At 45.9% G+C, this 11226-nt stretch overlaps 1 protein-coding gene across 1 annotated transcript in view; it reads left to right on the forward strand.

Moving 5' to 3' along the window:
• nol6 (nucleolar protein 6 (RNA-associated)) overlaps positions 1-11226 on the forward strand; it is a 30577-nt gene that overhangs the window by 3577 nt on the left and 15774 nt on the right. Inside the window, exons 11-17 of the mRNA XM_024001900.2 lie at positions 31-146; positions 270-447; positions 684-806; positions 915-1063; positions 9730-9805; positions 9920-10060; positions 10301-10418. Coding sequence (XP_023857668.1) covers positions 31-146; positions 270-447; positions 684-806; positions 915-1063; positions 9730-9805; positions 9920-10060; positions 10301-10418 — 901 coding nt within the window. The remainder of the gene's footprint in view (positions 1-30; positions 147-269; positions 448-683; positions 807-914; positions 1064-9729; positions 9806-9919; positions 10061-10300; positions 10419-11226) is intronic.

The raw sequence follows: 11226 nt of genomic DNA on the forward strand, positions 1-11226 counted from the left end.
TTGGTTGACTGTAGCTTGTTTGGCTCTCAGGTGCAGCATGAGGCTTCTCTGTCGCTGCAGTTTTGGGACGACCCCACCGTGGATGGATTCCATGCCCTACTCATGACCCCCAAACCCATGATCAGGACCAGTGACCATGTCTTCCAGTAAGGCCTTGTTTAGACACACACGCTAGCACACACACATTTATTGTTCTCTCCTCTTGTATTAACTTTGACCCCCCCCCCCTATTCTGTTTCTTCTCCTCTCCTGTGTGTCTCTGTCATCAGGCTGTGTGAGCTGGTCAAGCTGCAGTCCTGCTGTAAGAAACTCAACCTCCTCAGTGAACTCATGGACCACAGTGGAGACTACGTCCTCACCGCACTCCCCTTTATCCTCTCCCTCCTGCAACGAGGACTGGGCCAAAGGGTCCGCCTCCTCACCCACTCACTGACCCCTGACCCTGAGGTGAGCATTCTCATGCTTTCTTTGAATTCCGTATGTTAAATAGTACTGAATGGTTTGTGTTCCTGTGTTTCACTTTAAAAAATGTGTGTGTGGTTGAGACAGGTTGTGTGTGTAATTCTGGTCTGTTGACTGGGACGGACTGGTCCAGTACGTTTAGAGAGAACTGTTTACTTGATAACATTCCTAATGGGTAGTCTGGTTGGTGTGTGTGTAACAGTGTATGTTTGCTATGGCAGTGGCCGGTGGAGAGTGATGCTCCGAAGCACAGCGCCCAGCCACCCCTGTCCTTTGGCCTGCTGCTCAACCCAGAACAGGCGGCCTCTGTACTGGAGAGAGGACCCCCAGCCGATAGTCCCAAGGTCTGTGTCTCTTTCTCTCTTTGTGTTTCTGTGTTAACACTCAATACCATGTTTTCAAATGTGTCATCCAGTTGTGTGTCATTCTCACTGCTGTGTGTGTTTGTGCAGGCTGAGGAGTTCAGGCAGCTGTGGGGGTCTCGCTCTGAGCTGCGTCGGTTCCAGGACGGTGACATCACAGAGGCTGTGGTGTGGGATGGAGAGACCACCTGTCAGAAGAGACTGGTCCCACGCCAGCTCATCACACACCTGCTGCAGCTGTATGTTCCTCACCACTCCTAAGCACAGATCTAGAATCAGATCATCCTACCTCCAATCCTAACCATAACCATTTTGGGGATGGATAAAGATCTGACCCTGTATCAGTGGGTTTAATTTAAAAACATTTTATTTCACCTTTATTTAACCAGGTAAGCCAGTTGAGAACAAGTTCTCATTTACAACTGCAACCTGGCCAAGATAAAGCAAAGCAGTGCGACACAAACAACAACAGAGTTACACATGGAATAACACAATAGAAAGTCTATATACAGTGTGTGCAAATGGCGTGAGGAGGTAAGGCAATAAATAGGCCATAGTAGTGAAGTAATTACAACTTAGCAAATTAACACTGGAGTGATAGATGTGCAGATGATGATGTGCAAGTAGAAATACTGGTGTGCAAAAAAGTAAATAAAAACAATATGGGGATGAGGTAGGTAGATTGGACGGGCTTTTTACAGATGGGCTGTGTACAGCTGCAGTGATCGGTTAGCTGCTCAGATAGCTGATGCTTAAAGTTATTGAGGGAGATAGAAGTCTCCAACTTGCAATTTGTTCCAGTCTTTGGCAGCAGAGAACTGGAAGGAAAGGCAGCCAAAGTAGGTGGTGGCTTTGGGGATGACCAGTGAGAGATGCCTGCTGGAGCGCATGCTACGGGTGGGTGTTATGGTGACCGGTGAGCTGAGACAAGGCGCCGCTTTACCTAGCAAAGACTTATAGATGACCTGGAGCCAGAGAGTCTGGCGACGAATATGTAGCGAGGGCCAGCCGACGAGAGCATACAGGTCGCAGTGTGGGTGGTATATGGGGCTTTGGTGACAAAACGGATGGCACTGTGATAGACTGCATCCAGTTTGGGATCACAACCCTTTTGTTTCCCTGTCGGCCCCAGCCTCGAACTCAGGTCCTGTATGTACCTAACTGACCCGCTCTGCCCATTAATCTCCATTTACCCGTTGTTGTCTTAGCTCTCCTGATCAACACCTGTGATTGCTTTATTCCTCTCCAATGTCAATATGCCTTGTCTACTGCTGTCTCAGCTATTTCTTATTGTTTTATTTCCCACTCAAAATGCCTTAGATACAGTGGGGAGAACAGAGTATTTGATACACTGCCGATTTGCAGGTTTTCCTACTTACAAAGCATGTAGAGGTCTGTAATTTTTATCATAGGTACACTTCAACTGTGAGACACGGAATCTACAAATCCAGAAAATCACATGTATGATTTTTAAGTAATTAATTTGCATTTTATTGCATGACATAAGTATTTGATCACCTACCAACCGGTAAGAATTCTGGCTCTCACAGACCTGTTAGTTTTTCTTTAAGAAGCCCTCCTGTTCTCCACTCATTACCCATATTAACTGCACCTGTTTGAACTCGTTACCTGTATAAAAGACACCTGTCCACACACTCAATCAAACAGACTCCAACCTCTCCACAATGGCCAAGACCAGAGAGCTGTGTAAGGACATCAGGGATACAATTGTAGACCTGCACAAGGCTGGGATGGGCTACAGGACAATAGGCAAGCAGCTTGTGAGAAGGCAACAACTGTTGGCGCAATTATTAGAAAATGGAAGAAGTTGAAGATGACGGTCAATCACCCCGGTCTGGGGCTCCATGCAAGATCTCACCTTGTGGGGCATCAATGATCAGAGGAAGGTGAGGGATCAGCCCAGAACTACACAGGCAGGACCTGGTCAATGACCTGAAGAGAGCTGGGACCACAGTCTCAAAGAAAACCATTAGTAACACACTACGCCGTCATGGATTAAAATCCTGCAGCGCACGCAAGGTCCCCCTGCTCAAGCCAGCGCATGTCCAGGCCCGTCTGAAGTTTGCCAATGACCCTCTGAATGATCCAGAGGAGGAATGGGAGAAGGTCATGTGGTCTGATGAGACAAAAATAGAGCCTTTTGATCTAAACTCCACTCGCCGTGTTTGGAGGAAGAAGAAGATGAGTACAACCCCAAGAACACCATCCCAACCGTGAAGCATGGAGGAGAAACATCATTCTTTGGGGATGCTTTTCTGCAAAGGGGACAGGACGACTGCACCGTATTGAGGGGAGGATGGATGGGGCCATGTATCACGAGATCTTGGCCAACAACCTCCTTCCCTCAGTAAGAGCATTGAAGATGGGTCGTGGCTGGGTCTTCCAGCATGACAACGACCCGAAACACACAGCGAGGGCAACTAAGGAGTGGCTCCGTAAGAAGCATCTCAAGGTCCTGGAGTGGCCTAGCCAGTCTCCAGACCTGAACCCAATAGACAATCTTTGGAGGGAGCTGAAAGTCCCTGAAACCTGAAAGATCTGGAGAAGGTCTGTATGGATGAGTGCCAAATCCCTGCTGCAGTGTGTGCAAACCTGGTCAAGAACTACAGGAAACGTATGATCTCTGTAATTGCAAACAAAGGTTTCTGTACCAAATATTAAGTTCTGCTTTTCTGATGTATCAAATACTTATGTCATGCAATAAAATGCAAATGAATAACTTAAAAATCATACAATGTGATTTTCTGGATTTTTGTTTTAGATTCCGTGTCTCACAGTTGAAGTGTACCTATGATACAAATTACAGACCTCTACATGCTTTGTAAGTAGGAAACACTGCCGATTTTGCAGGTTATCAAATACTTCTTCTCCCCACTGAGCTCTTTTGTCCCACCCTACACACATGCGGATACCTCGCCTGGCTTAACTGGTGCCTCCAGAGACGAAACCTCATCGTCACTCAATGCCTAGGTTTACCTCCACTGTACTCACATCCTACCATACCAATGTCTGTACATTGTACCTCCTCCCTAAGTTTGTTTTATTCACTGCTTAGCACACTCCACCAACCCTGATGTCCTAGCCGTGTCTGAATCCTGGCTTAGGAAGACCACCAAAAATTCAGAAATGTCCATCCCCAACTACAACGTTTTCTGTCCAGATGGAACTGCCAAAGGGGTGGAGTTAGCCTGCAGAGTTCTGTCATGCTATCTAGGTCTGTGCCCAAACAGTTCGAGCTCTACTTTTAAAAATCCACCTTTTCCAGAAACAAGTCTCACTGTTGCCGCTTGTTATAGACCCCCTCAGCCCCCAGCTGTGCCCTGGACACGATATGTGAATTAATTGAGTTCCTACTGTTAGTGACCTAAACTGGGATATGCTTAACACGTCCTACAATCTAAGCCACATATGTCCAATCAAGGAACCCGCGGGCCACATCCGGCCCGCGAGAAGGTTTTTTACGGCCCTGGATGATCTTGATTATTATTAGAACCGCCCGCAGACCGCAGCAAGCCGGCAGCCCGCAGATCTTTTACACGCACAATACTACATTTCCCACAATGCAACGGTACGCACCGAGCAGTAAGCTGCTTCATTTCAATATTTATTGCACAGCAGTCGTCAGCATCACAGTAAAATTAACTTTCAGATACCCATCAAAAATGGCAAAACGAAGGTGACACTGAGAACCGGGGGTTTCAAACAAGGTGGGAGTCGGAGTATATGTTCACGGAGGTAGCTGGAAAACCGTGTGTCTTCTGTGTGGAGAAAGTGTGCGGGTACTGAAAGAGTATAATCTGAGACGACATTATGAAACGAAACACGCGGACAAAAACAAGAATATGGACATGGAACAAAGGCTACAAAAGCAGAGGAATTAAAACGAGGCCTCAAATCTCGACAGGCTCTGTTCAAAAAAGCCAAATCACAAGGCCAGGCTGCTGTCAAGGCCAGTTTTATTTTGGCAGAAAGAGATCGCTAAATCAGCCCGGCCATTTACGGAGGGGGATTTCATCAAAAACTGCATGATAAAGGTTTTGTGACGAAGTTTGCCCAGAAAAAGGCAACTCTTTTTAAATGTGAGTCTGAGCAGAAACACCATGCCGAGAGAGGTAGACCAGTTGTCCATCAATCTAAAAGAGCAGCTTGTGAAAAAGGGAAAAGATTTCATTGCATATTCCTTGGCTGTGATGAAGAGCACCGACATTTCTGACATTGCCCAGTTGTCAATTTTCATCCGCGGAGTGGACTCCAGCCTAAGCGTGACAGAGGAGTTTTTGGCTTTAACGTCCTATGCATGCCACAACTACGCGGCATGATTTGTATGAAGAGGTGTCAAGATGTGTAAATGAGATGAAGCTGCCTTGGGAAAAACTCGTGGTTTGACAACCGACGGAGCACCTGCGATGTGTGGACACGAGGAGCGGACTGTGGCGAAGATAGGGAAAAGATGCAAGAGGAAAACGCGACAGGTGAGGCTGACAGCTTATCATGTATCATACACCAGGAAGCGTTGCGTAAAGCCTTGAAAATGGAGCATGTAATGAGCATCATCACGCGCACAGTTAATTTATCAGAGCCAAGGTTTGAATCACCGCAGTTCAAGCATTCTGACGGAGTTAGAAACGGAGCATGGTGATTGCCTTATCACCACAGAGGTGCGATTGCTAAGCCAGGGAAGGTGCTTCAAAGATGTTTCGAGCTTCGTGAGGAGATTTGTTCTGTTCTTTGCGACAGCAAAGGAAAGACACAACACAAAAACTCGAGACGAAATGTTTCTGTGTGAAATGGCTTTTCTGTGTGACATTACGAGTCATCTGAATGCAATGAACTTGCAGCTTGCAGGGTCGGGGTCATGTCATCTCTGATATGTACAGTACAGTGAAGGCATTTAAAAACCAAACTGACTCTGTGGGAACGCAGATGCGGAAAGAAAATTTGAGCCACTTTCCCAGCTGCCAGCCATGAAAGAGAAGCTCCTACCAGTGCGTTCCCGAGCGCCACAGTTGGCTGATAAAATAGGTATGCTTGCCGCTGACTTTCGACGCCGATTTGCTGACTTTGAAGCACAAAAAAAAGCAGTTGGAACTGCTCGGTAACCATTTTGCTGTTGACGTGGAAAGCTCACCACCAACCTCCAAATGGAGTTGATTGACCTCCAATGCAATGATGCACTGAGGGCAAAATATGCGGCAGGGGTGCTGCGAGTTCGCCGTTTCCTCCCCGAACAATGCCCCAGCTGCGCATCCAGGCTGCTCAAACGTTGTCTATGTTGGCGCAGCACATACCTGTTGAACAACTTTTTCTTTGATGAACCTGAACAAAACATCACACAGAAGTCGACTTACTGCTGAACACCTCCACTCAATTCTGAGGATTTCCTCAGCTCAGAGCCTTACCCCGAACATTGATAACTTGTGGAAAAGATGGGACACCACCAAGTATCACCTTCAACCTCAAACAAGTGAACATACTGTGCAATCACATATTTAGAGTTTTTACTCAGTTCAAGTTTAAAAGTTAAAGTTTAATATTTGTTTTCACTGCATGTTACTTCTCCTTAACAAAGTGTTGTTTTGATTAATAGATTTTTGCACTTATTTTATTGTATTTCAATCCAATTATATTTTAAAAATATTTCAGTTGAAGTGGATGATAGAAAATTGCTATTATTTTTTTTCTTTGAAGTAAAATAGCCCACTTTTGCTAAAATAGAAAATATAGGCTACTGATGGTGCCTTGAATACCGGTTTCTTTCATTTAATGTTCATGTTATGGGGATTTTTATAAAAGGAAATTTGTCTTTTGTGTCTGTTGAAAATTAAAAATTACTGACAGAGCCATAAGAAAATATTGCTTTATTTATCTGATCATATGGAATATATTTGTTAGGTTTTCAGTGAGGTTCAATTAGGTCACCTAGACATATGCGTCATTTAAAAATTTTTCAATAACACATCGAACAGTCCGGCCCTCGGGCTTGTGTAGCAAAATTTTATTTGCCCTCCTCCATTTGACTTTGACACCCCTGATCTAAGCTATATGGCCTCAATCTCACACAAATTATCAAGGAACCTACCAGGTACAACCCTAAATCTGTAAACACGGGCACCCTCATAGATATCATCCTGACCAACCTGCCCTCTAAATACACCTCCGCTGTCTTCAACCAGGATCTCAGTGATCGTTGCCTGCGTGCGTTATGGGTCCGCGGTCAAACAACCACCCCTCATCACTGTCAAATGCTCCCTAAAACAATTCAGCGAGCAGGCCTTTCTAATCGGCCTGGCCCGGGTATCCTGGAAGGATATTGACCTCATTCCGTCAGTAGAGGATGCTTGGTTATTCTTTAAAAGTGCTTTCCTCACCATCGTAAATAAGCATGTCCCTTTCAAAAAATTTAGAACTAAGAACAGATATAGCCCTYGGTTCACTCCAGGCCTGACTGCCCTTGACCAGCTTAAAAACATCCTGTGGCGTACTGCATTAGCATTGAATAGCCCCCGCGATATGCAACTTTTCAGGGAAGTCAGGAACCAATATACACAGGCAGTTAGGAAAGCAAAGGCTAGCTTTTTCAAACAGAAATTGGCATCCTGTAGCACAAACTACAAAAGTTCTGGGACACTAAAGTCCATGGAGAATAAGAGCACCTCCTCCCAGCTGCCCATTGCACTGAAGCTAGGAAACACTGTCACCACTGATAAATCTACGATAATCGAGAATCAATAAGCATTTTTATACGGCTGGCCATACTTCCACCTGGCTACCCCTACCCCGGTAAACAGCTCTGCACCCCCCACAGCAACTTGCCCAAGCCTCCCCCATTTCTCCTTCACCCAAATCCAGATAGCTGATGTTCTGAAAGAGCAAAATCTGGATCCCTACAAATCAGCTGGGCTAGACAATCTGGACCCTCTTTCTAAAATGATCCGCCGCAATTGTTGCAACCCCTATTACTAGTCTGTTCAACCTCTCTTTCGTATTGTCTGAGATCCCTAAAGACTGGAAAGCTGCTGCGGTCATCCCCCTCTTCAAAGGGGGAGACACTCTAGACCCAAACTGTTACAGACCTATATCCATCCTACCCTGCCTTTCTAAGGTCTTCGAAAGCCAAGTTAACGAACAGATCACCAACCATTTAGAATCCCACCGTACCTTCTCCGCTATGCAATCTGGTTTCCGAGCTGGTCATGGCTGCACCTCAGCCACGCTCAAGGTCCTAAACTCTATCATAACCGCCATCGATAAAAGACAGTACTGTGCAGCCGTCTTCATCGACCTGGCCAAGGCTTTCGACTCTGTCAATCACCGCATTCTGATCTGTAGACTCAACATCCTTGGTTTCTCAAATGACTGCCTCGCCTGGTTCACCAACTACTTCTCAGAGCTCAGTGTGTCAAATGGGAGGGCCTGTTGTCCGGACCTCTGGCAGTCTCTATGGGGGTGCCACAAGGTTCAGTTCTCGGGCCGGCTCTTTTCTCTGTATACTTCAATGATGTCGCTCTTGCTGCTGGTGATTTTCTGATCCACCTCTACGCAGACGACACCRTTCTGTATTCTTCTGGCCCGTCTTTGGAGACTGTTAACAAACCTCGACGAGCTTCAATGCCATACAACTCTCCTTCCGTAGCCTCCAACTGCTCTTAAATACAAGTAAAACTAAATGCATGCTCTTCAACCGATCGCTGCCCCCGCCCATCTAGCATCACTACCCTGGACGGTTCTGACTTAGAATATGTGGACAACTACAAATACCTAGGTGCCTGGTTAGACTGTAAATTCTCCTTCCAGACTCAAATTAAGCATCTCCAATCCAGTTAAATCCAGAATCAGCTTCCTATTTCGCAACAATGCCTCCTTCACTCATGCTGCCAAACATATCTTCGTAAAACTGACTATTCTACCGATCCTTGACTTCGGCGATGTAATTTACAAAATAGCCTGCAACACTCTACTCAACAAATTGGATGCAGTCTATCACAGTGCCATCCGTTTTGTCACCAAAGCCCCATATACTACCGACCACTGCGACCTGTATTCTCTCGTTGGCTGGCCCTTGCTTCATATTCGTCGCCTAATCCACTGGCTCCAGGTCATCTATAAGTCTTTGCTAGGTAAAGCGACGCCTTGTCTCAGCTCACTGGTCACCATAGCAGCACCCACCCATAGCACGCGCTCCAGCAGGTATATTTCACTGGTCATCCCCAAAGCCAACATCTCCTTTGGCCGCCTTTCCTTCCAGTTCTCTGCTGCCAATGACTGGAACGAATTGCAAGAATCACTGAAGCTGGAGATTTCCTTCTCCCTCACTAACTTTAAGCACCAGCTGTCAGAGCAGCTTTCTGATCATTGCCCCTGTACACAGCCCATCTGTAAATAGCCCACCCAACTACCTCATCCCCATAGTTATTTTTTTTTTTCTTCTCCTTTGCACCCCAGTATCTCTACTTGCACATCTATCACTCCAGTGTTTAATTACAATTTAGCAATTAAACACGGATTTCGCCACTATGGCCTATTTATTGCCTTACCTCCTTAATCTTACTAAATTTGCACACACTGTATATAGATTTTTCTATTGTGTAATTGACTGTACGTTTGTTTATCCCATGTGTAACTCTGTGTTTTGTAGCACTGGTTTGCTTTATCTTGGCCAGGTTGCAGTTGTAAATGAGAACTTGTTCTCAGCTGGCCTACCTGGTTAAATAAAGGTGAAATWAATAAACCCTCTCCAAGACTAGAAGGAAGGAGTAGGCTGAGCTGTTCATCAAAATGCCTCTGACAACTCTCCACCATCTTTTCCTTGTATGATGTTGTGTTGGTTGTATGGGAAGTTCTGTTAGAAGCMGGTTTAAGAGAGGCTCCTTTCTCTTCTCCTCAGTCATGCAGATATACCAGAATCCTGTGTGAGATACATTGGAGGGATGCTGGATGATGTCATCAAAGTGGGGCACGAGGTAGTTCKGAGTTTTCTGTAGTAGTGCATCTTACTGTGTGGGTTGATGACCCCCTCCATACAAACGTTGACATCTGAAACCTGTTAAAGCTCTGTGTGTGTGTGTGTTCGCCAGGTGTGCAGTACTGGTGAGGAGGAGAGTCTGAAGGTGGTTCAGTCATATGATGATCTAAGCAGGAAGCTGTGGAGGCTGGAGGGGCTTCCCTTGTCCATCACTTCAGTGCAGGGGGCCCACCCAGCCCTGCGCTACACCCAGGTAACCCCCCTAGCTACTGTACCCTACCTAGACCCCCCTCCCCATTGACACATCTCAACAGGGGTGTATTCATCGGTGCAAACCCTAACAAARGGGTTTCAGGTAGGTCACTTCCCGTTAAGGCCTGTTTGTTTCCATTTGGTTCCTAATCCACTCCAGCTCCATGCAGCAGACGTWAATTAGTGAGTTGGAGATGGTTCATTATTTCAATGTTTGATTTGTGCTTCCTCCACCACACAGGTGTTCCCCCCAGTGCCCCTGAAGCTGGACTACTCATTCTTTGACAGAGAGAAGTTGTCCCGGTCACTGGTACCCCATGAGGTCAAACCTTGCCCTGTGTACATCACCCCTGTCAAAGGTACCGCACAACATTTCTTGCGTGTGTGTATGTGTTCATCAGTGTCTTGCGTTCATGTATTGTGCTTACAATGCTGCCTGCCTTCATGTACGTGCCAGAACTGTGGCGGGACTGAACTTTTCTAGGCCTAGTTATTCATGAAATTAGGGTTCATACATTCTCTTCAACACAATGTGCAACAACAATCTCGCCACAGTGAGGCGGCATTGTATTTGCAATTTGGATAGAATACTAATTCTTCCATTATGGTTCACTTTCCCATCAACCACATCCATGCCTGCTGCTTGTAGCCTACCATTTAGGCTTATAATCCAACTCAATATGCAGGTTAATGCTCAACATTCTTCAATAATGAACACAGTAAGCAGTCAAAAACAATCTCAGCCTTCTTATAAAATGTTGGAAGCACTAAAACTATATGATGGCATGGGACTCGAGGCGTTAACTCATGCCAACAAATGAACGAAGAGCATAGCATTGCATTTCTTAAAATACAAACAACTTCCCAGTGCAATAAGATGATAAATACAGCCCTTCGCCTTGATTTGACACACTGAACTCGATCAGAGAAGTAGTTGGTGAACCAGGCGAGGCAATCATTAGAGAAACCAAGGCTGTCGAGTCTGCCGATGAGGATGTGGTGATTGACAGAGTCAAAAGCCTTGGCCAGGTCAATGAATACGGCTGCACAGTATTGTTTCCTATCGATGGCGGTTAAGATATCGTTTATGACCTTGAGCGTGGCTGAGGTGCACCCATGACCAGCTCTGAAACCAGATTGCATAGCGGAGAAGGTATGGTGGGATTC

Source organism: Salvelinus sp. IW2-2015, linkage group LG15, assembly GCF_002910315.2.
Source record: "Salvelinus sp. IW2-2015 linkage group LG15, ASM291031v2, whole genome shotgun sequence".
In the NCBI taxonomy this organism is placed as follows: Eukaryota; Metazoa; Chordata; class Actinopteri; order Salmoniformes; family Salmonidae; genus Salvelinus; species Salvelinus sp. IW2-2015.